General features: G+C 51.8%; 1 protein-coding gene across 1 annotated transcript in view; it reads left to right on the top strand.

Annotated features, from left to right (window-relative positions):
- Positions 1 to 436: 436 nt before the first annotated feature.
- Positions 437 to 23,366, top strand: part of GTSE1 (G2 and S-phase expressed 1) — a 24,865-nt gene continuing 1,935 nt past the window's right edge. Inside the window, exons 1-8 of the mRNA XM_024737369.1 lie at positions 437 to 552; positions 7,128 to 7,185; positions 7,287 to 7,878; positions 10,772 to 10,942; positions 11,752 to 11,875; positions 13,479 to 13,853; positions 19,554 to 19,626; positions 21,750 to 21,980. Coding sequence (XP_024593137.1) covers positions 531 to 552; positions 7,128 to 7,185; positions 7,287 to 7,878; positions 10,772 to 10,942; positions 11,752 to 11,875; positions 13,479 to 13,853; positions 19,554 to 19,626; positions 21,750 to 21,980 — 1,646 coding nt within the window. The 5' untranslated portion in view covers positions 437 to 530. The remainder of the gene's footprint in view (positions 553 to 7,127; positions 7,186 to 7,286; positions 7,879 to 10,771; positions 10,943 to 11,751; positions 11,876 to 13,478; positions 13,854 to 19,553; positions 19,627 to 21,749; positions 21,981 to 23,366) is intronic.

Genomic DNA, 23,366 nt, shown 5'->3' with positions numbered 1-23,366 from the left:
CATCTTGGTTTTCCTCCTGCCTCGCTGGCTGGTGTGGATCCCTGGGGACTCAGGCAGGGCAGGGGCTCGGCCGGGGGGCCGCGGGGTCCCCTCGCGCGGTGCGGCGAGGACGGGGTCGCCCTGGGGGCAAACCAAAGACCCCAGCAGTCCAGCCCAGGAGTTCGGTTGTCCGGGTCTGGGTCCGGGGCGTTCAGGCCTCTCTCGGACGGCGCCGCCCCAGAGCTCCCGGCCCGGAGGCGTGCGAGCCCGGGGTGTGCGTCGCGGAGGGCCTCGGGCTGCGGCTCAGGTGGCCTCTACCGGCATCCCCGTCCCTCCCTGACCCGCCGCGGCCGCCAGCCCCCTCTGCCTAGTCCGAGCTGCAGCGGCCCACGCTGCGAGGCTTCCCTGGGGCTGGAGGAACCCGGGGCCTGGGCTCTGACACCCGCTCACCTTCTTGCCTCTGGTCCCAGCAGTGACTTCTGCCAGCCCTCGCCGCGCAAGGAGGGGACGGCAGCGACGTGCCTTCAGCCAGCCTGGCCCGAGAAGCGGAGATGGAGGTTCCCAAGAAGAATGGTACGTCCCTGTGACTACAGCGCTGTTGGTTCGGGGAGCTCAGGGAAGATGCAGGTCCTGCGAGAACTCGTTTATTTATTCACTGCTCATCCCGTGCTCTGCACCCGTTGAACTCCTGGCCCCTGCCTTCAAGGAGTTTGCATCCCTCTAACTTCTTTATTTTCCGCTTTTCTACATTCCCTTTACCCCCCAGTTTTAACTTCTGTCACAGCAGAGATTCTTGTCGGTTTTTTTTACTGCAGTGTCCTCAGTGCCTGACACTTGATAGGCACTCGGTTGCCTTTTTTTTTTTTTTTTTTTTTTTTTTGCTTGTTGCTGGTTTCTGTTGGCTGAAACTTGTTCACGATCTTGGCCACCACGTAAATGAGTGAGCCTGGTCTGTAACTTTGCTGTCTTGTTCTGTTCCTGTCAGGTTTGAGTGTGGAGGTGACAGCAGACTCACAGAATGAGTTAAGGGCCACGCCCTCTTTTTCTGCTAAAGCGTGTTGACATCCTTTATCCTTTGTTCTTCACAACACCCATGCGAGTAGACTGGGTCTCCCTGTATCCTTAAGTACTCCATTCTGCAGAAACCATCCTAGAGGATGCCAGTCATCGGTGCTGCTTCATCGGATCTAGAACAGTATTTGCCGCTGCAGTCTTCTCCCCCTTCCTCTTCTATCCCCCCTTCCGAGGCCCTTCTATGTGCCCGCTGAATCCCCCGTTGCTGCTTCCTGAGGCCTTCAGCCCTCTGTCACCCTCCCTTCGCATCCTTACTTTTTTGCCTGTCCATTAACTCACGTTCATCATCGACGTGCAGACAGGTCCCATTATCTGACTTGTCCCATATCCTCCGCTCCCTCTCCACTGCCGTGTGCCTCATTCAGAGCCAGACTTCAAGAATCTTCACTATTTTTTCACATCCTTCAACCTCTGCCAACCCCCTGTGCCCCGACACTCCACTCAAGCTGCCTTTATCCGTCACTGAGGACATCCGTGTTGCCAAATCTGCTCTCATTTTTCTGTCCTCTCAGTAACCTTGGACCTTTTCTCCTTCCGGAAACTTTCCTTGCTTGGCTTCTGAGGCATCTTGGTTTTCCTCCTGCCTCGCTGGCTGGTGTACTTCCATCTCTTTGCAGACTTCTCTTCCTCTCTCCGGGACCTGGTCTGGGGTCTCTTTGTACTTCCCCGCACAGGTTCTCAGACAGTCCCATGGCTTTAAATCCATTCTCCTTTCTGGTGGTGCCCACATTTTGTCTTGAGCGCAGCCTCTCCTCCGAGCTCTGGCCTGTGTGTTCACCTGCCCTTGTACTTGGCATCTTCACGTAAATGTCTCCCACCTCTTAACTCAGCAGGTACCTGGCTCCCACCCCATTCTTAGCAGGCTCTTTGTCTTTCTAATGGAAGGAAATTGCCTCTCCATTCACCCAGCTGTGAAAGTTGTGAAGCTGCCACGTTCGTTCAATCATCAGTTATTGTCATTTCCACCATATAGCTTGGATCCATCTACCTCTTTCCAGTTCCACCCAAATGCCACCACCTTGGTCTCAGCCATGTTAACTCACCTCCACCTACTTTTTTCTCCCCACAATATTTATTCATAAGTATTTTATTTTATTTTATTCTTTAATATTTATTTATTTATTTGGTTGTGCTGGGTCTTAGTTGCGGCAGACAGGCTCCTTAGTTGCAGCTCACCAGCTCCTTGGTTGTGGCACGTGGGCTCCTTAGTTGCAGCATGTGAACTCTTCGTTGCGGCATGTGGGATCTAGTTCCCTGACCAGGGATCCAACCAGGGCCCCCTGCACTGGGAGCGTGGAGTCTCAGCCACTGTGCCCCCAGGGAAGTCCCTGCCTACTTGTATACTTTGCAGTGTGCACTCTGTAATTTCAGTAGATACGACCTGCTGCTTTTCTGATACGCTGTACACAGCCCCCAGGGTAACCTTTTAAACACAGAAGTTAGAGCATATCTCTCTTCTGCTTAAAACCCTTCAATAGCTCCTGTCCCACTTTGGATAAAGTAGAAGCCTGTCATGGCTTGGACGCTGTCCGGGATCTGATCCTACCTATGTTTCCACCTCCTCCCGCCACTGGCCACTTCCTCAGAGGCGTCCCCACCTCCACGTTGGCCCCTCACCACACTGCCTTTCACTCAGTGTGCCCACTGGACAGTGCACTCCCAGGGGAGCACACGGCCCGAGTTTGCAGAATGGACAAGGCAGCCAGCCCAGGTCACTCGGAGCCAGTCGCGGAGCCTGGTGTAGAAGGCTTTTCCCCTGACTCCCGGTCCGGGATTCCTTTCTCCACAGCAGACAGATGGAAGTCTGTAGCAGTAACCTGTAAAAATGACGTCCTAGGTTCAGACACGTGAAACGTGAAATGTACATCTCCATCACCTTTTTGTCCCTCAGCTGCCCAGTTACCACCTCCAAAGGCCACTGATGTCATCGGTGTCCTGGGTGGTCCAGACCTAACTTGTGCAAGGGCAAGGCGGTATGTGTCATTCGAGTCCCCCTTTTCTATAGCACATAGAACTCTGTTCTGCATCTTGGTTTTTGCACCTGATTTATCTTGATCTTTGTATATCAGTATATGAAGTGTTACTTTTTTTTTTTTTTTGAGCCTAAGTAGTGTTCCATTCCGCTGTGGGGCTGTGCTGTACTCCTATCTGCTCTCGGGGAACATCTAGTTTGTGTCTGGTGTCTTGCCGTAACAAGTGCTGCTGCAATAAATAACATGGGGGGAATTCCCTGGCCGTCCAGTAGTTAGGACTCTGGCGCTTTCACTGCTGAGGGCCCGGGTTCAATCCCTGGTCGGGGAACTAAGATCTCACAAGCCGCGCAGCGCAGCCAAAAATAATAGTAATAATAATAGGGGATACTTGACAGCGGTAGACTTCTGGGTCAAAGTCAAAGTGTATGTGCATTTCTTACTTAGTAGATACTGCCAGGTTACCCTCTGTAGAGCTGTAGTAACTTACAAATCAAACTTTTGTTTTTTTTTTGCGGTACGCGGGCCTCTCACTGCTGTGGCCTCTCCCGTTGCGGAGCACAGGCTCCGGACGCGCAGGCTCAGCGGCCATGGCTCACGGGCCCAGCCGCTCCGCGGCATGTGGGATCTTCCCGGACCGGGGCACGAACCCGCGTCCCCTGCATTGGCAGGCGGACTCTCAACCACCGCGCCACCAGGGAAGCCCCAAATCAAACTTTTTGATTTTTAACAATCTTATAAATGAAAAGTGCAATCTCCGGAATCTCAGGATTTTTCATTACTCTTATTTTTGAGTGCGGCTGGACTCCTGATCCTATATTTAAGAACATGTCATTTTATCTCCCGTAAATTTCCTCCGTTCATATCCTTTGTCTGTTCTTCCGTTCTGCCTTAGTTGTTTTCTTACAGCTTGCAGCACTGTTCCCCAGTCGGCCCTCTGTGGCGTGAGCTGCACGTGTTCTTTTCCCTGCTTGTTTAACTTTGCTCATGGTGATTTTTGCCATGCAGAGATGTTAAATTATTAATATATTAGACTGTCAACTTTTTGTTCTATGGCTTCCAGTTTGGTATCATAGTTGGACCTCTGCACTCCAGGTTATAAAGTGATTTCCCCATGGTTTCTTGTTCCCTTGGGGTTTCATTTTTTCAGTTAAGTCTTTGACTTATTTGGAATTTGTTCTGGTATGGTATGAGGTATGGATCAAACTTTAGATACATATATATTCCCCCCCAAAAAAGGTTATCAAGTTTATCTCAATACCATTAATTGAATAATCCGCTTTCCCCTTTTATTTGATATGTTACCTTTACGATATACTAAGGTTTTTTTTATATCCATGTTGCGTATTTTTGTTAGGTTTGTTCTTAGGTGTTTTGCATCTCCTTGGTGCTACAGTAAATGAGGTCTTTTCTTCCACTGTATCTTCCGTTCTTTTTAGATGTGAAAGGTGTTGTTTGTTTGTTTTTTGTGGCTGTGCCGTGCAGCGTGTGGGATCTTAGCTCCCCGACCAGGGATCAAACCCGTGCCGCCTGCATCGGGAGTGCGGAGTCTTAAACACTGGACCACCAGGGATGTCCTGAAAGCTGTTGATTGCTGTGTAATAATTTAGTCAGCCATGTGCTTTTATCTGTTTACAATTTATAATAGTTTCTGGTTGATTTTCTTGATTTTTCTTGTGTCTGTAATCATAGCATCTGTGCATTGTGGTAATTTTAGCCTCCAAATTCTTTCCTTTGTCTAATTGTGTTGGTTAATGCATCCAGAATAATGTTGAGAATTGTGACCGTAGATGGCCTTGCCACGTGCCAGCTTTAAGGAAACTTCTTCTGTAGTTCTCCATTAAGCCTGATGTGGGCTTGCTGGTTAATTTATGTGTAGATGGTCGTCAGTAGCACTGTTCGTCGGTATTTCTGCTTTTTGTTTTTTTCCTCTTGGATACATGGTAGAATTGTACTTCCCTGCCCACTTAAAGTTGGATTTGCCTCAGATGTCCAGTGAAAGGGGAATGTTACGTGTCACCTGTAGGTCTTTTAGACCCAACGTGGAATTTGCTATTTCCCCTTTCTTCTGCCATGAAGACCAGCAGTGCTTCCGATGGTGGAGGCTCCGTCAGCATGGGTTCTGGAGTGAGGGGTACATGGAATGGGGCCCTGGCAGGCGGTTTGAGTGAGAAATACAGCTTTGTTGTTATAAGCCACTTGAGATTTGGGGATTGTTTGTTACTTCAGCATAAGTTAATCTATCCTAACTGATAATATGTATTTGCTCCTGGCTTTAGGAGGAATGCTTCTGATGGTATCCCATTAAATCTAATTTTGGCTTTTGGGTTGAGATGGGTACTTCCTTATATGATAAAATATGTCTATTACTTTCTTTGTAGTTCTTTTAAAGTCAACAGTGTGTGTTGCGTTTTGTCATGTGCCTTGTCAGTGTATGTGGAGGTGACCCTGGCTTCCCGCGTAGGTCTAGTAATGTGATCATGCTACTAGATTGTGTGAAACCAAACTGTCCTGCAGTCCTGAGGTCCTGGCTGAACCTCACTTGGTCATGATAGAGTCATCATCATCGACTCTTAATGTGTTGCTGGGTTCTGTTCGCAAATATGCCCATTTAGGAGTTTTATGTTGACACAAGCCAAGTCCTTAGTTTTCTTTCTAGAGCAAACTTTGTAGGTTTTTGGTATGGCTGTGCTTGCTTCATAGATGCAATCTGGAAGGTTTCCCTTTTCCTGTCCTTTGGAGCAGTATAAGTGGTTTTGGAATGACATACTCTTGAAAGATTTGATAGACGCATCCTGTGAAACTATCTAGGACTTGTGCTTTTTTGGGGAGAATGGCTCTTCAATAAATTTCTCCAGTTATTTTGTGATAATTGAACTATTCAGATTTTTTTTTCTTTCTTTTGGAGTCAGGTTTGTAAATAAATCGATTTTAATCATTTAAATACAAAAAATATTCTATTTCCTAGAACATTATCTCTGTCAGCCAAGTTCTTAGGTTTATGTGCAGAGTTGAGCAAACTAGCTTATGAATCTTTTCATCTTTCTCTGTTTCTCTTTATTTCTTTTGTGCAATTGTGCTTTCTAGCTTTTCCTTGATTAGGTAGTTAGGATTAATTGAATTGACTAAGTAGGGCCTAATTAGGCTATCAGTGTATTTTAAAATTTTATGGTTTTGACAAGCACGGTGCATTGTTTATTAGGATCAAATAAAGTAAGATTTGTGAAAGTGGTATCTGAAGTTTATAGTATTGAGATACCAGTTTATTGCATTTTGATAAATATTTGCTGAGTCCGGGCCCTTAGCTGGACATTGGGGAGTTTGGGAGAGTAGCAGGCATTTGCTGTCCTGGAGGAGCTTACAGCCTGGTTGGTGAGAGACATTTACAGGATAGGGGTGCTAAGGCAGAGGTCCGGCCGGGGGCTGCAGGAGCCCTAGGGGAGGGCAGGAGTGGAGTGGGGTGTGAAGCTGGAGGAGCGAGCGGCCGTCCCAGCCGAGAGACCCGCTGCCCCAGAGCCCGTGGTCTGTCAGTGGTGGCTCGTGGACACGCAGGGCTGGGGAAGGCAACTGTGGTGGACAGGGCACGGGGAGCAGTTTTATCTGGGCGTTCAGGATGAGCTCCAAGGAGAGGCGACAGTCGACAGGTACGCATGGAGCCCTGCCCTGTGCTTGAGTAACGCTGAATTTGCTTCTGAAAGAGGACTAGGTGCACTTCGTAAATGGGGAATTTAATTCTAGGGGAGCTGAGGCAGCTGGTCTTTCGAAACTGTTCTATACCAGAAAACGACTTACCTAGTCTTGCAAAGCTATTCCAATGACTCGGCGAATGCATTTTCGATTATATCTTTAAAATAAGGGCTGAAAAATAAGGACTTAGGCTTTGGTGGCAGCTTAGCAAACACAGAATGGCTGATGCTATTTTTAAAAGGAAATGGAAAAAATAAGATAATCTAACGCCCCTTAAGAAAATGTGGCTATTAAAATAATGATGTCACACTTTTGGAAGTGAGATTTCAAACTAGTTTTGACAGCTGTAGAGACTATGGTGATGTCTCCTCGTTAGCAGCCCATCCCTAAAGTAACGACTGACTTTCTCCTCCCCAGATACTCTTCTTTTGGCTGATGAAAAGTTTGACTTTGATCTCTCATTGTCTTCTTCAAGGTAAACAAATGAGTTTTCTTCCCTGACCTTTGTATAACCACGTTCAGTGAATCTTTCATTTAAATGCCCGTGTTATTAATAATCCTTTTCTGATAAAATAGTGCCAATGAAGATGATGAAGTCTTTCTTGGACCTGTTGGCCATAAAGAAAGATGTATTGCTGCCAGCTTAGAATTAAATCGTCAGATTCCTGAAGAGCCTCCTTTGCCAGCATCTTGGAGTCCTCTGACTGGGGAAAAATTTGTGGAAGTGTATAAAGAAGCTCACTTACTGGCCTTACAGATACAAAGCAACAGCAAAGCCAAGGCGACCCCAGCTGCCACGCCCAAAGACCCTGGGAGCCAGGGAGTGGAAGGATTCATACAGGAATCGAAACTAAAAATACACCTCTTTGAGAGAGAAAATGAAGCGAAGAAAAGCCCCAAGTCACTGAAGAGGGAGACGTACCACCTGCCGGACAGCCCCTCGAGGGGACCGCCGCTCTGGGGCACCCAGCCCCCCTCGGGTGCGGCCCTGCCGGCTGCTCGCCCCCAGACGCCGGGGCCACCGCACGCCTCGTGCTCCTCTTTGCCAGTGGAGCCAGGCGCTGCTCACCCTCCGGACCAGGCTGGCACTCAGAAAAAGGTCACCAGCACACTGCTGCCGCGAGCCTCGTCTCTTAGAGGAAAAAGCATTCCCTCGGCCCTGGAGAAGGTAGCCACGACCCCCAGCAGCACATTTATCTGGGGAGCCAGCCGCTGCCGTGCTTCTGAGCCCGCTTGGTTTGTGCCCTAGAACAGAAACCGTTGTGGGGAGGAACCTGGGAACGCAGCTGCTCTGAGGCTCCGGAGCGCAGGCGTGGGAAGTCCAGGAGCGGCAGTGCCAGTGGCGCGGGGAGCGGGGCTTGGGGCCCGTGGGCGGGGCTTGGGGCGCGTGGGCGGGGCTGCCTCGCTGCTGTGGTGACTTAAAAACACCTCCTCCTCAATTCAGTTTGAGATCTTTCCTTCTGTTTTGTTGCAGCACTGGGTATTCCACCCGTTAGGGATTTTATGTGCGTTAACAAGCACCTTCTTCCAAAAATCCCCCCTCCGGGAATGGCCATTGGTCTCCCTCCCTAACCATGACTGAGTTTAGATTGTTCCCTCCCAGGCACGAGTGGATGCACTGCCTTGGGAGGGGGCAGTGGACCTGTGTGCCTTTGGGGTGCGGCCAGCCATCTCTGGGAAGCGGGGGTCCGAGCGGCTCTTGTGGGAGGGTTCCGGGGCAGCAGAGGGTGGGTGTCAGATGACAGCCGTCTCCTGGGTTTGCCTCAGGGAGGAGCAGCTTGGAGCCCGCCCTGCGCCCTTTCCGAGCCAGTGAGAGAGGAATGATGCTTTGTGGGGTTGTTAGCAGGTTTAGGTCGATGCAGAACACCCAGCAAGGGCCTAGAAAATCGCTTCCCTTTACGAGCACATCTCCGGAACCACACGACTCCCTACTATCAGAACCCAGCATTGAACCAAGCTGAAAGTGGGTCTGGCGTGCAGAGCCCTGCACCAACGGGGTGAGCGACCATTGCTTCCCCAGGGCTGAGACTGCTCCTTTAATCATGCAAACTCCTCTTCCTGGAAATAATTTGGATGTAAATTTCTGAAGCGATGTTTCTAGAATGAAAGCAACGTGGTTCTGTGTGTAACACGTGGACTCAGGACAGGGAGTTGGGGTATAATTTTGCTTCTTCTGGGTCCTTTTATTTTCCTGGTCCTAAGTAGTGCTCTATTGCCGGAGAGCTGAGTTTTTGGTCAGTGAGGTGTTAGCTGGACCCTTAGGCAGCGTTTGAGCTCACTTGGGCACCCCCATCACTCCCCACATTGTTTCTGTGGGGAGAGTCAGTCACATCCAGAGTGACTCACTGACACAGGTCACCCCTGTGAGGATCGCCTCTAGACACAGCTGGTCCACTTGATTGTACTATTTAGAAGTGTCTTTGCAAGGCAGCTGCTAGGATGGCCGTAGTTAGGAGAAAAAACAACAAGTGTTGGTGAGGATGTACATCGCTCATGGGACTGTGCAGTGGTGCGGCCACCGTGGAAACAGTTTGGCTTGGCAGTTCCTGGAAAAGTTAAACAGAGTTATCACATGACCCAGCAATTTCCACACTTTGGCATAGTCTCAAGAAAATTGAAAACGTATGTCCACGCAAAAACCTGTGTAGCAATGTTCATAGCAGCAGCATTCACAATAACCCAAAATCAGTACCAACCCAGATGCCCATCAGCTGATGAATGGATAAGGGAAATGTGGTCTCTCCATACACGGAATATTTTTAGCCATGAAGAAATGGAGGACTTACACATGCTACATACAGATGACCCCGGGGAACTCGGTCAGTGAAAGAAGCCAGACGCAGAAGGTCCCATGTCGTATGATCTCATGTACAGGAAGTGACCGTAATAGGCAAGTCATGTTCTAGAGACAGTACATCTGTGGTTGTCTGGGCTGGGAGGTTGGAGGAATGCGCAGTGACCGCTAATGGTCATGAGTTTCTTTTAGGAGCAACAAAAATGATCTACAGTTACATTGTAAGTGGTTGCACAGCACAGAGTATAAAAACCACTGAAATGTACACTTTAAAATGGTGAATTTTATGTTACGTGAAGTATATCTCAATTTTAAAAATGATGTAAAGGAAAGAGAAAGTTACTGCTTTATGAGCTGCTTTTGCTTCTTATGAAGTCTTCGTATGAGGGGTTACTTATGTAAGCGTGGATTTGTTCCATGAATGCCCTTGTACCTGAATGGCAGGAATTTATTGTCTGTTGGACTCTGCTCGCCAAAGAAAAATGGCTTTCAGTCCTAGATGAAGATTTATTGCAGTTAAGCAGCCCCTCTGGTAGAGGGCATGACCATTTAATGAACGATTCCGTTCTGTACAGCATTTTAAACTTTATGTAACTGGAACCAGTTGCCTCATTATCACCCTTAAATATGAATCCTGACTGAGGAGGCGCTTTAGAGGAGCTCCTCCTATTAATGGTCTGTCTTGGTATTATTTTGCCCTGTGTTCAGTGAGGAAGCCAGCTCCATCACCATTCTGTCTGGTAATTTGGCGGAGGAAGTGAACCGCCATATTCCTTTCCATCCAGGTGATGAATTTTATTTATTATTTAATTTTTGGCTGCGTTGGGTCATCGTTGCGCGCGGGCCTTCTCTAGTTGCAGCGAGCAGGGGCTACTCTTGGTTGCAGTGCGTGGGCTTCTCACTGTGGTGGCTTCTCTTGTCGCGGAGCACGGGCTCTAGGCGTGCGGGCTTCAGTAGTTGTGGCACGTGGGCTTCAGTAGTTGTGGCTCGCGGGCTCTAGAGCGCAGGCTGAGTAGTTGTGGCACATGGACTCAGTTGCTCCACGGCATGTGGGATCTTCCCGGACCAGGGCTTGAATCCGTGTCCCCTGCATTGGCAGGCAGATTCTTAACCACCACGCCACCAGGGAAGCCGCATCCAGGTGATGAATTGAGGACCGTGTGTTGGGAGATGGATGGTGGCTGCAGTTGCTCTAACTGAAGCCTTCGTGTGTCTGTACATTGTGAACGACTAGATAGTTCTCACATTTCAATTTACAATTTTTCAGCCCATGAAAGAGAAACCAGCTAGTCCTTCCAGGATGAAAATCCTAAATGAAAAGGATTCCCACAGCAGCGTGCCCCCTGACAAGCCCTGTGCCGCCTGGGACGTCGCTAGCTTGCCAGCCGGTGGAAACCACATGGTCCAAGGCAAGCGGTCGCTCCCTGTTCCAAACAAGGTGGGTTGGCCAGTGCTGAGGGGGGCTTTGGCCTGTGGTCGAAGGGAATAAGGGGACGCTTTGTATACAGGGGACGTGTCTTTTCTTTTTTTCAGGCCGCGCCATGCGGCATGTGGGATCTTAGTTCCCCCACCAGGGATTGAACCCAGGCCCCCTGCGGTGGTAGCGCAGAGTCTTAACCTCTGGACTGCCAGGGAAGTCCCCCACGTGGGATGCGTCTTGATTAAAATCAAGGTTAGGGAGGTTGAAAATAGGTTAGGGAGGTTGAAAATAGGACCTGGTTGAAAACAGGAGAGGCAGCTTGGCGAAATGCAGGGCACACAGGCCTGGCATGCGTGAGGGGCCGGCCTCTGCCCCCGGGGAGCCGAATGGATTGAGGAACGTCAGCCTCTCTGAGCACAGGGTCTCCCTCACTGCATCCGTGCACCGAGGAGATGGAACGTCAGTGCTCTGAAAACTGCAGCCCCTCACAGGCATGGGGACTACCATCCACATCTTTGCTGTTTATTTTCCAGCGTTGAGCTGTGTGTGCTTGTGAAAAGTGCCACGTCACTGGTGGTACTCGTTAAGGCTGCCCAGTGCTGGGCCTCGCAGCTGTTGACTCCATAGGCCAGGGTCCAGGCCCCAGATCAGCCGTAAGCAGGCTGCCAGGTGTTCCTCCTGCAGGGCTTTGTCGGCCACTCCGTGGGAAGTACTGCTTGACCTTTTTCTTTCTTAAATTCAAGACAATTTGTAAACTATTAAAAGCCATTTAAAAACCCCACCTTTGCAGTAATAAGCCATGGGTAGTAATGAAGTCTTTGTTTTAGTTTGGGCTGAAGAAAACCATGTTAAAGCCACCTGGATGTGCTGGCAGTCTTGCAAGAAAGTCCTCCTCAGGGTCCATCTCGGGAGTGAGTGCCAGTGTGTGTGCTTCTCCAGCGGCTGGCAAAGGTAAGGCCGGCCCTGAGCGCGGTCCATTCCTGCCAGACTTGTCACAGAACCACTTAGCAGAAGATTCTGGAAGGCTTGCTGTGGTCTGGGGCAGGGGAGACTGTTGGGGTCCCTGTCCTCCTCCGAGGGGCATGCCTCTGATGGGCAGTCCTGGTTCAGGGTAGGATAAGCAGTCACAAAGTGGGCACGCTCTCCTGGTGCCAGCGGACCTGGAAGGACGCTGAGGCCGGCCTCAGTCATGTGATTAGACACAGATTTTTTTTAAAGTAGGGCTGTTCCAGATAGTCTAGGGCATAGAACCCCTGTAACTCCTGTGTGTTTATTGATATCTGTACTCCCAAAGCTGTTTAAATTCAAGCTACTTTTTAATCTTTGCGAGCCAAGGGTGCCATCTAGCGGTAAAGGGGAGAAACCCTAGTAGGCTACGGGGAAAGGCATTCGACTTCCTGCTCTTTAGGATGAAACTCTTCAAATTATATTTGCTGTGTAGACTCTGACCATAGGCTGAGCAGCATGGTGTGCACTTTGTATACAAAATGTGAAAAGTCTAAACTCCTGGATGGGACTGATCTGATTTGGAATCCTGTTAGTTGGTGGTTAAGAGAACTTAAGTTGTTCCTGTATCTTTACAAACTGAGGGGATGACATCTCCCTGGCGGTGTCCTTGTGGGCCTTAGAAGAACCACGTAAAGTCTCATTCCTGTGTCTCGCACGTGGCGTGTGTCCAGTGGAAAAAAGTTCCATTACATTAGGTGCTGTGAGGTCTGTTTTGCTGTAATGGTTCAGGGCATCAGCACCATTTTTGTTTACGATTTCTGGTCCTGCCTCTGGAAGAGGTTGAGACAGATTGAGGGGAGGCTTCTGGTGAGTGTATATTTCTCTGTTGTGCGTAGCAGAGTCACCAGGGTCAGATTCCATAGTGTGATGGGGAGAGCATTGTGAAACCGTTAACACGGTGTAACATGAGCTGTGGCTTCAGTCATTCTCTTAAATTTCTCTTAAGAACCTTTTACCAGATTGAGCTCTGTGTTGCGTGTACTGGCAGCTGAGTATTTTCACCCTAGTTTATCTACTATGCTGATTTAAGTAACGCTCATAATTGATATGACCTAACTTCCTTGTAATTTAAAGGAACCAACCGGTAAGGACTGTCTTCTCTTCATGTTTCCCTCCCCACCTCCCTGACTGGCCAGGTGGGGCATGTGTCTAGACCATCCATTTTCACCTGTTCAGCTAGGGTAGTTTTCTGCCGTCGACATAATCAATGAAGATAGGAGAGCTTGAACTTACGTATCCTTATGTGCATCTTGGTAATTGTGTCCAGAATTGGCGCCTGAGACTACATTCAGCTAAGCCGCGAGCAATCTGGGTTGTCCCGTGTTTGAGGATGTTGCCTGATGGACATACAGAATATTGTTCATATTTTTTTTTAATATGGAAATCACCATGATAGAAATAAGTAATTTTCCTCATTTGACAATATTTTAAGGTAGATTAGCATATCTTGTGTGTGTGTGTGTGTGTGTCAGAGAGAGAAAGAACTTCATAATTTAAAACTAACATCGGTTTGAGTGATAACCAGATTTTGTGTCTCCTCTTCCAGCTAAGCCAAGGGCACGTCCAAGCGTTCCTGCGGACAGTTCCCAGGCAAACACCAGCCAGTCGGGCAGAACGGGACTTGTCCTGCCACGGCTGTGTCTGCAGCCGGGCCCTGCAGGCGTGTCCTGCAGGCAGAGCCAGAGGCCCGGAGTTGCTGAGTGGACAGCGGAGCAGTCCAGGGCGCCCACCAGGGCAGCTCTCACCCAACCCCAGAGTCCAGGACAGGGAGGCCCCGGGCTGAACTCTCATCTCAGTTCGTCACAGTCTTCTCAGATGAATAAGACTGGGAGTACAAGAAGGCGCGATTCCTGTCTGAATTCCAAGGCGAAGGTTATGCCCACCGCTACAGGTCAATTTAAAATTCCCGAGTGTTCTACTGGTAAGTAATAGATGCACTTTAATGTGTTTTTATTTTTATTTATTTCTTTAATGTGTTTTTAAAACATTGAACGAATTATATTTAAAATTTTAAAAATTGTTGGTTTTGGTGATGGTGGTTTCTTTGCTTTCGTTTTACTTAAAGCACTTTATATATGTCTTCTAATTTTCTTTGTGTTGGATAATTCAGTGAATTTCTTACCTTATATTATATTCCTCCCCTCTATGTAACATGTCATTGTCGCATGGCTGCTCTTAAGATTTTCTCTTGTTATTTTCAGCATGTCGATTATTAGGTATTTTCATATGGCTTTCTTTGTGTTTATCCTGCTTGGGGGTTCTTGAGCTACTTTGATCTGTGGGTTGATATTTTTAATCAAATCTGGAAAAACTGTGTCCGTTATTCCTTCAAGTATTTTTTCTTGCTTCCCCTCATTTCCTGGGACTCTCGTTGCCTGTGTTGTAGGCCTCTGTATGTTGTCGTTTAGGTCACCGAAGCTTTGTTTTCCGCGCACCACCCCAGCCTCTTGTCTTGTGGTTCAGTTCTGATAGTTTCTACCATCTCGTCCCCACGTGTACACAGCTTTTTCTGCAGTGTGTCTAATCTGCTCTTGAGCCCGTGCAGTTAAATTTTCATTTCTGGCCTTATAGTTTCCCCATTGTCCTCATGGTCTTTATGTTTTCCTTTGAATTCTTGAACATGTTTATAATGGTCGTTCTAAAGTCTGTTTCTTCTAATTCCATCTTCCCCATCATTTTGGGTCTGTTTTTATCGACTGATTTTTTCCTGGTTATGGTCACATTTTCCTGCTTCTTCACATGCTTAATAATTTTTTTTTAATGTTTATAGATTTACCTTTAAAAAATTCTTTTAATTGGAGTATAGTTGCTTTACAACATTGTATTAGTTTGTACTGTACAGCAAAGTGAATCAGCTATACGTATACACATATCCCCTCTTTTTTGGATTTCCTTCTCATTTAGGTCACCTCAGAGCCCTGAGTAGAGTTCCCTGTGCTATACAGTAGGTTCTCATTAATTGTCTATCTTCCTCTATCAATAGTATATATATGTCAATCCCAGTCTCCCAGTTCATCCCAATAATTTTTTATTGTCTGCTAGACATCATAAATTTTATATTTTTGTATGTCTGGACTTCGTTGTCTTTCCTTAAGAGGTTGAATTTTACTTTGGCAGGCAGTTAAATTTCAGGAGAACTTGATCCTTTCGGGGCTTCTTTTAGAGCTTTGATGGGGCAGGTCTTGGCCTTTACTCCTGGGATAGTTTAGCCCTGCAACTAACGTGTGGCCTTCCTGAGCCTCTCCTGAGTGTGCTGTGTCCACGAGGTGTCCACTCTGGCCAGTTGGTGTGTTCCGCAGCCCTGCGTGACGCTGGCAGTGTTCCTAGTGGTGGTTCTTGTCTCTTTGGGAGTCCTGCCCCATGTGCATGCTGCTGCTGTCTATGCAGTGAGGACTCGGGGTCTCTCTCAGGTTTCTAGAGCTCCTTCTCTCTCTGTAGCTCCCTCCTCTCTAGTACTCTGCCCCTCCAGTTCCAGCCTCCTTGGGCTCTCCCCACCTGCCCCGGCATCCTGGCAGCGCTACCAGGCAGAAAGCCCTGCATGGTGTCTGGCAAGTAGTAGGTGGGGCATTTGGTCAAGGTGAATTAATCTGATAAATGTGTATAATGCAAGGAGTTGCGTGGAGCTGATGAAGGGGGAGCACAGCTCTCCTCGCTCAAACACACGCCTTCTAGTGGCTTGAACGTTTAGAAGTTGTCAGCTTCACTGGCCAGTACAGGTGGCCTTTAACACGTGACAACCTCACTTGAGTTACTGCTTATGTAAGAATGAGCCGTTCTTTGGAGTGTTGTCCAGTGCTGGACACTCTTTTAGGTATAAGGGGTGTAATGGTAAGACAGATATCCTACTCGTGGAACGTACATATTAAGAATAAAAGATAAGAAGTGTCAAATAAGTATACTTTCAGGTCATAAGTGAATAAAAGAGGATGGGGAAGAATTTAGATAGAGGGGTTCTTTAAGCTTAGATGGCCAGTGCAGGCTCCCTCAAGAGGTAACACTGAGCTGAGATCTGAGCCATGAGGAGAAGGCAGCCATTAGAAGAGCCAGAGGGAGAACGGTCCAGGCAGGAAACGGCAAGTGCAAAGGTCCTGAGGCAGAAAGGTGCTGGACGAGTTCTGAAAACAGAACGAAGGCTGGAGTGGTAGGGATGTGTAGTTAAGTTAGGGTTAGGTTCTGCTACAAGCCCAGAATAGCATCGGTTTTCATCAAGATAGATGTTTAGTTCCCTCTCACTTGAAAGTCTACGTAGATTTTCCAGAGCTGCTATGTCTCTCGTTGTGTTAGGGGTCCGGGCCTCTTCCATCTTGTTTTGCCACGGTTAGCTTCTCTTCCTCATCATCTAGTATGGCTGCACCAGCTCCAGCCCTCACACCTACCAGCAGGAAAGGTGAAATAGGTGAAGAAGAACAAAGCCCTACCTTCCAAGGATACTTACTGGAAGTTGCACATGCCACTTCCTTCTGTGGAAGTCATTGCCCAGGACTTAGTCACGTGACCACACTTACCTGCAGGCGATGCTAAGGTATGGGGTCTTGCCTACACTCAGCTAAAACGTCTTTCTAAGAAGAGGGGAGCAGATACTGATCAAAACCAGCAACCTCAGCCCCGTTAGTGAGCGAGGATAAGGGTAAGAAGAGACGGAGATGGAGAGGCAGTCAGAGGCCAGCTCGCCTGGGCCGTGCGTGGAGGTGGCCGTCGGCATACCCGTGCAAGAGGGGGTGCCTGCGAGGGTCTGAGCAGGGAGGAACATGACCTTCGACAGATCCCTCAGCAGAGGGAGAGACAGGCCCTGTGGCCAGAGTGGGAGCAGGGAGGACCATGCCCATGCCTGGCTGGGGTCCAGACGAGAGATCGCGGAGGTGGTGGCAGCAAAGGTGAGAAGGGCTCCGACCTGGGGACGCTCTGGGAGACCAGGAGGCAGTGTGGCCTTGGGGACTCAGAGTGACCCCGAGGCTTTGGCAGGAGCACCGTGGTGATGGAGGGCCGGAGGGAGAGCAGCTCGGGGTGGAGACTAGCTGTCCAGTGTGGACCTGTGGAGTCTGCAGTGCCCGCGGGCTCCGTGGGCCGGGTGTGAGCTTGGACCTCAGAGGAGCAGCCTGAGCCGCAGGGGAAGTTTAGCTTTCCGCCGCGGAGAGCCCGGTGTGTTTGCAGACACAGACGCCCTGACAGATGGGGCCTTCGGGGCAGCCCCTGGCGCAGGGCCCGTGGACCGCGTTCAGCAGCGTTTGCTTCCTCTTCCCAAACGCCCGAAGCCCGACACGCCTCTGGCCGAGGTGCTGCCGCTGCCTGGCTGCCGACTGGTCCCCCACTGCCCGGCTGTCAGCCGTGTGGAGCCACAGGACTCCTGCCCTCCGCTGCCCAGGCGGGGCCCTCAGCCCTCGGCCCTTCTGACATCTGCACGCTCGCTGCGCGAGGCTGTTCCTGTTGCTTCGCAACATCAGGTCCATAGCGGGCACACCTTTCGTCGTTCGTCCCGGGCCGAGTGGTTCCACGACGTCTGCCCGCAAGGCTGTGGGCGCGACCCTGCAGCTCTGCCCGTGCGGTGGCCGCTCACTCTGGCTGCCGCGTGACCCTGGCTGTCATCACAGAGGAGCCATGGGGACGGTGTGAACAGAGCCTGCAGCAGAGCCTTTAGGATACAACTCTCTGAAAACACTCTTGGTTCTCAGTGTCATTTACCGTGACTGCTTCCAGGAACCACCCGAGGGACGGAGACCCGGGGGGACCGGCAGGCGTCTCTGTGGATCAGAAGCTCCTTGGAGGGAAGAGCACCTGCAGCTCCGGGAGGAAGTAATTTCCAGGCCCTTCGGACTCGGGCCCTGGACTAAGCCTTGGTTGACTGGGCTATAATAAGGGCACTTTAATCATCTGAAATTCCACAAAAATAGTTGCCCTCCTGGGCACCCTCTGGAAGCTCCTGAAGAGTCTCCCACTAAGGTGAGGGAGGACACAGGAAAGAAGAAGTTATGGGGCCTGAAAAGGGGGAACCCAACACAGGAGGCGGTGAGAGTGAGGGGCGCAGCCCGGTCTGGGAGAGAGACCTCCAGGAAACGTGTGGGCTTGGAGCCCAAGAGGCAGCCACGTGGAAACGCTCCCAAAGACAGAGGTTGCAGGACATTTCGTCACAGGCCGCCAAATAAGAAACCAGCAAAAGATGGAGGCAGTTGTTTTTGGGTTTTTTTTCCTTTTCTAAAAAATAGTTATTTGTTTTGGCTGCACCGGGTCTTAGTTGTGGCACGCGGGATCTTTGGTGTGCCGTGTGGACTTCTTAGTTGTGCCATGCGTGCAGGATCTAGTCCCCAACCAGGGATCGAACCCGGGTCCCCTACGTTGGGAGTGCGGAGTCTTACCCTCTGGGCCACCGGGGAAATCCCTGGAGGCAGTTCTTACGAACTCGAGGTACGGGATGGATGGGCACTGCGGGAAGATGGGCTGCGTACTCCGTTAGACTCAGTTGTCAAAACGGAAACCCTGGAGGGCAGGCGGCCGCATGGATCGGGGCCGTGAGACTGTGAGGGAGCTGGGATCATATCATGACATCTCAAGGTTTTGAAAAACGAGGAAGTAGCAGGATATGTAATTTAGAGATAGAAGGTAAACACCTCAGGAAACAAGCAAGGTGGAAATAGGGTAGGTGTGGCTGGAGCCTGCCATTTTGAATCTCTTCATTTTTTTTTTTTTTGGTGTGTGGGTCACTTTGATCTGATCAACGTTTGAAAAGAACAGGAGGTGGAAGATGAGGATAAGCACATACGGGCAGCTCTTTTGAGAAGATTTGCCGTGAAGAGGCACAGAGACGTGGATCGGGGGCAGAGAGGGAGGACGGGGCGAGGGGGCAGGTGCAGGTTGGTTTGAGATGGGGGGCCGGGGGGGAGGTACCCGTAGGAGCAGGGCCTGGGCCTCTCCTGCCTCCTCGGAGACCCGGGCCACCTTCCCCTTTGGGGCTGGGGTCGGCCTCTGCCCTTGGCTTCCAAAACACAGAAGGGTGCTGCCAGGGGGCCTGGCACCTGCGGCTTTGGGGGCCCCCGGGTGAGTCTGGGACTTGGTCCCCGTGGATGGCGGCCCGGGGTTCAGTCCTCTGAGCCCGCTGGTCATTGCCTTGTGACCAGATGAGACCACACATGCAGAAATGCTCATCAACCACCAGACGGCATATAAATAACGTCACGTCTTAAGATGACCTCGTGCCCTCCCGGTTCCCGAGAGCGGAGGCGGTGGCGGGCTCTGTGGGGCCCGCCTGGACCCCCCCGTGCTGGCGCCGCTTCTGCAGGCGGGGCTCACGGGGAGACCCGACGGGGTCGTGTGCTGAGTGCCGCCTCGCCCCTCTGGCCACTCCGTCCCCGTCTGGGGATTAGCCAGGCTGAGGGCAGTGGGGGGACCAGGACTCTTCCTCCTCTGTACCCGCTGGTTGGCACCACAGCCCTGCCTGGTGGGTCGCCGGGGAGGGAGGACATGTCCCTTCCCACACGCCAGGGCCGGAAGGTTTTCCCTCTGGCTTTACGTGCCGTCTTCGCTGCATCTTGGGAACGTGGGACACTTAGAGGAGGACCGCCTGTTTGGTGAAGGCAGATGCGTCACCTGCCCCGCATCTGACTGACTGTCACTTCCCTTCTCGTCTCAGGTGAACCCCTGGACGGTGCGACACCAAAGTCCTGTCGGGCGCAGAGGCCGCAGTCCTGCACGTCGGTGGGGAGGTACTGAGTCGGTCTGCTTCCTCTTTTTTTTTGTTTTTTTAACTTCTCTCCCTCCCTCCCTATCCCACCCCTCACAAAGCACCGAGCTGATCTCCCTGTGCTATGCAGCTGCTTCCCACTGGCTGTCTATTTTACATCTGGTAGTGTATATGTGTCTGTGCCACTCTTTTCTTATGAGAACAAACTGAGGCCCCTGCTAACTTCTGAACCCGCAGCCTGGCTCCACATGCCTGGCCTGAGCCTGGTCTCTTGGAGCCGCCCTCGTGTCCCTCGTGGTGATGGCGGCCCCAGACTCGCCTCCGGAGCTGGGAGTACCAGTCCTCAGCCCTGAACCTGCAGTTCTCCAGCCAGACCGCCCAGCCCCCGACGGAGGTTCCGATCAGTGGGTCTGGGGTGGAGCCCTGGGCCTGCAGGGTCTCACAGGTGCCTCGTGTGCACCCCATTTGAAGACCACTGGCCTGGCTCAGCCACTCAGACTCCGGTTTGAGTCCCAGTGCTGCCACTGTGTGGTCTAGATCTAGTGCAGGTTACCGTTCTGACCTCGTTTCCCCATCTGTCCAGCGGGGATGGAACCAAGCACAGCACAGCAGTGCCGCAAACAGTAAGAAAACACATGCGCGCGCATGTGTGCCTGCCTGGGAGTCATTCACACGAAGGGCAGCCCCTCCCCTGACTGCTTTCCTGCTGCCACCTTTACTGCCACCTGCTGAGGTGGGTGGGCTGCTCCCCCACACGTCTGGCCCTCTGGTGACCGGGCCCCGGCCCAGCTCTGAGTGCTGTCACAGTGGAGGGACCCTGGCCCAGTGCAGCTCAGTCCTGGGCCCGTCAGCTGGGGGCGGGGCAAAAGTGAGGTCACTGACCCACAGGAGCACTGTTCCCAAGGCTGGGGTCCCGGCACCAGCATGTGGCCAGGGTGGGAGTGCTGCTTCGGACCTTGCTGGGGTGCGGCGGGCAGGACAAGTGCCGGAGCAGGGCCCTAACCCCGGGTCCGCCCCAGCCCAGCCTGGGCCGTCCGCCACTCTGCGCGGCTCCGGGCCTTCATTTCCTTGTGTGTGAACTTGGGGGGCACTTCCTGGGCTTGGGCCAGACGCTTCCCTTACAGTATCAGCCATGCTGAGCCGCCTTCCCGCCACGCACAGCGGCTCAGAGCAAGACCCAGAGCTGACGGCCACTGGCGGCCTCGATTCACCTCTCTGTGCCTCGGGCTTCTCGCCTGTACAACAGGGAAATGGTTCCTACCGGCCAGGGCTACTTTGAAGCTTACATTTGTTTAAGTCTGTCTTTATTTTCACTGGAGTTCGTGGTGGAGCTGCCAGTACTCAGCAGTGACGGACGTGGGGCAGATCCCGGAAGTCTGCAGGGCGCGGCAGCTTGCGTACAGCACCTCTCCTGCCCACGCTCCTGCGGTGACTGTCTTTCAGTGGATGTTAGAGTCTGCGTTTAGACTCTTCCTGAGCATGCGGACCGTCCCTGGTGGATGATAGATGTGCCATCTGGCCTCCCATGGGCTCCACGTTGGCGGGAGGCCCTTGACTTTATTTTGTTTAATAAGATAACAGTTTACTTTATTCGGCCTCTCTCCTTTATCAACAACCAAACGAACTGACAGTGAGGCAGGATGCGCTGGCAGGTGAAGCCGCAGGTATCGCCAGGGTGGGAAGGAGAGATGCGTGGGAAACAGGCATCCGGTGTCCCGAGTCACTCACCTGCGTTCACACCTGATTCAGGGGCCTTAGACCCAGGAGCAGGTGCACACGGAGAGTGCTTGTCGGCTCGCGTGCCCGGCCGGGCCCGCCCTGGGCCTGGACTTCCTTGTGGAAATACTTAACGCCAGCAAGAGGTGACTTTGAGATCCCTGTGAGCTCCCGTGGAGAGCACTTCATGGTACCACCCATGACGTGCAGCCACACTGGATCAGAACCTCAGATGGGCCCACTGAGGAACCGAAGCCCACGCCAGGGCTCCCGGGGGGTCGGTGGCCGCACCCCCTGCTCAGAGGACAGGGCTCTAATGGGCTTCGCTGGCTTGAATCTTCTACATTGAAGCCACGGACTTTCTACTGCGTTAGCGCATGGCTGAATTGTTAGATTTTTTTGTTCCGCTTAAGACTTTCGTGTTTCTAGGGTTGCTCACAGCACTCCTGCTAGATGGTCCTCAGCATCGCAGAGCCTCATAAGCAGCGTGAGGACCCCTGTGAGCACGGGGCGCAGGTCAGCCCTGCCCACGCCTGCCAGCTGTCGACTCTCCAGCCTGCCCCTGGCGACCCCTAAAACTATGCCCAGGATTCTGGCTTCTTCCCTGCGTGTGTCTGCTCGGCGACTTTCTTCTGAGCCCCAGAAAAAATCTGCAGTGAGGTAAGAGTTAAAGGCTGCACTAAGTTTGTTTCAGATTCATAAAACCTCAAGTGATCATGTGCTGGGAAATCACGGTCAGGAAGCAGCCAGACTGCGGTTCATCACCGCTTCTCGGCAGCCGTGGGGGAGCCTGGCCGCACTGCACGCCCTCCCATTGGTGGGTCTCTGCGGGGAAGGCAGGCCACCTGCTCCTTGGTTGTGTTTCTCTCCTGACGTCACATCCCGGGTCCAGGCCGGAGGCCTGAGCAGGCGGGGAGGATGCCTGGACCTCGTTACACCCTTGGGGGAGACCAGAGTCTCTCACAGGGAGGAGCCCTGGGGCAGAGCTGCGCACTCAGGAGCCGTCCCTGTGGCCGGGTTCCAGGGAGAGCCCGCAGCCTTGCCCTCGAGGGTTTCAGTCAGGGTGGCCACACTCAGGCTTCCTGGGAAAAGATGCTGCCCACCCGCCTCTGCCCTGTCTCCCACTCGCTGGCCCTGGTCCTGCTTTGTCTGTGCAGGAGACTGAACGGGCGCAGTGTCGCATCAGGCCTCGATTCTCTCCTTGTGGCCGAGCGTTGGGAAAGGCTGGGGGCGCTAGTGTGCAGATCTGCCAGCAGTGGGTGTCGGGCATGTACACGTCTGTTTAGTTCTGTGAGGACACAGAAGACTAGAGAAAGAAAGTGCTGGGCTGTGTGTCACGTGGGGGAGAAGGGACGCCAGACAGTAAGACACAGGCCCATCGTGTGGCCAGTCACAGTGCTCTGTTCACATGCGTCGTTGGTTTGCAGGCGTCAGCAGAGGGAAAAATTCTTTCAAATTATTATGAAGCCTTTAAAATATTAAAAAGAAAAGACGCTGTATTAATTTACGGAAACTGCTGCTTTCCTCCTGTAATTCGGTTCCGAGTCATCGGGTGTCTGAGGCCCGCCAGGCGGCAGACTCTGTCCTGGGCCTGGAGACGCAGCGGGAAGTGGCGGCCCGGCCGGGTCTCCCTGCACCGTCTAACAGGAAACACAGACACCAGGGCAGCATAGCTGCAGGGTGACAGGTGGATGGGGACGGCCCCGCCGCAGAGCGTGTAACCAGGGCATTCAGACCTGTCCGCGGGCCCAGGCCTTCCAAGGAGGTGGCATCCCGGGCGGGAGGGTGGACATGGCCGCAGCGCGTGGACAGAGGCGGGATGCCCGCACGTGGTCCTCGCTTGTTCCTCCTCTTTAATACCTATGGAAAAAGGCATCACATAGGCACGTGGGATGCAGACTGGTAGCTGGCACTGAGAGGGACCTCGGAGACTGTGCAGTCGTCCTGCAGGAGCAGGAACCAGAGCTGGCCGCTCCTCACGGGACGACACTTCTCCAAAAACAGTCTCCCCGAGCCACAGCCAAACAAACGAGTGTCGCCCGGAAG

Source organism: Neophocaena asiaeorientalis, unplaced genomic scaffold (genome assembly GCF_003031525.2).
Source record: "Neophocaena asiaeorientalis asiaeorientalis breed wild unplaced genomic scaffold, Neophocaena_asiaeorientalis_V1.1 scaffold242, whole genome shotgun sequence".
NCBI lineage: Eukaryota > Metazoa > Chordata > Mammalia > Artiodactyla > Phocoenidae > Neophocaena > Neophocaena asiaeorientalis.
The sequence above is the reverse complement of the archived record's forward strand: the minus strand, read 5'-3'. Positions and strand labels throughout refer to the sequence as shown.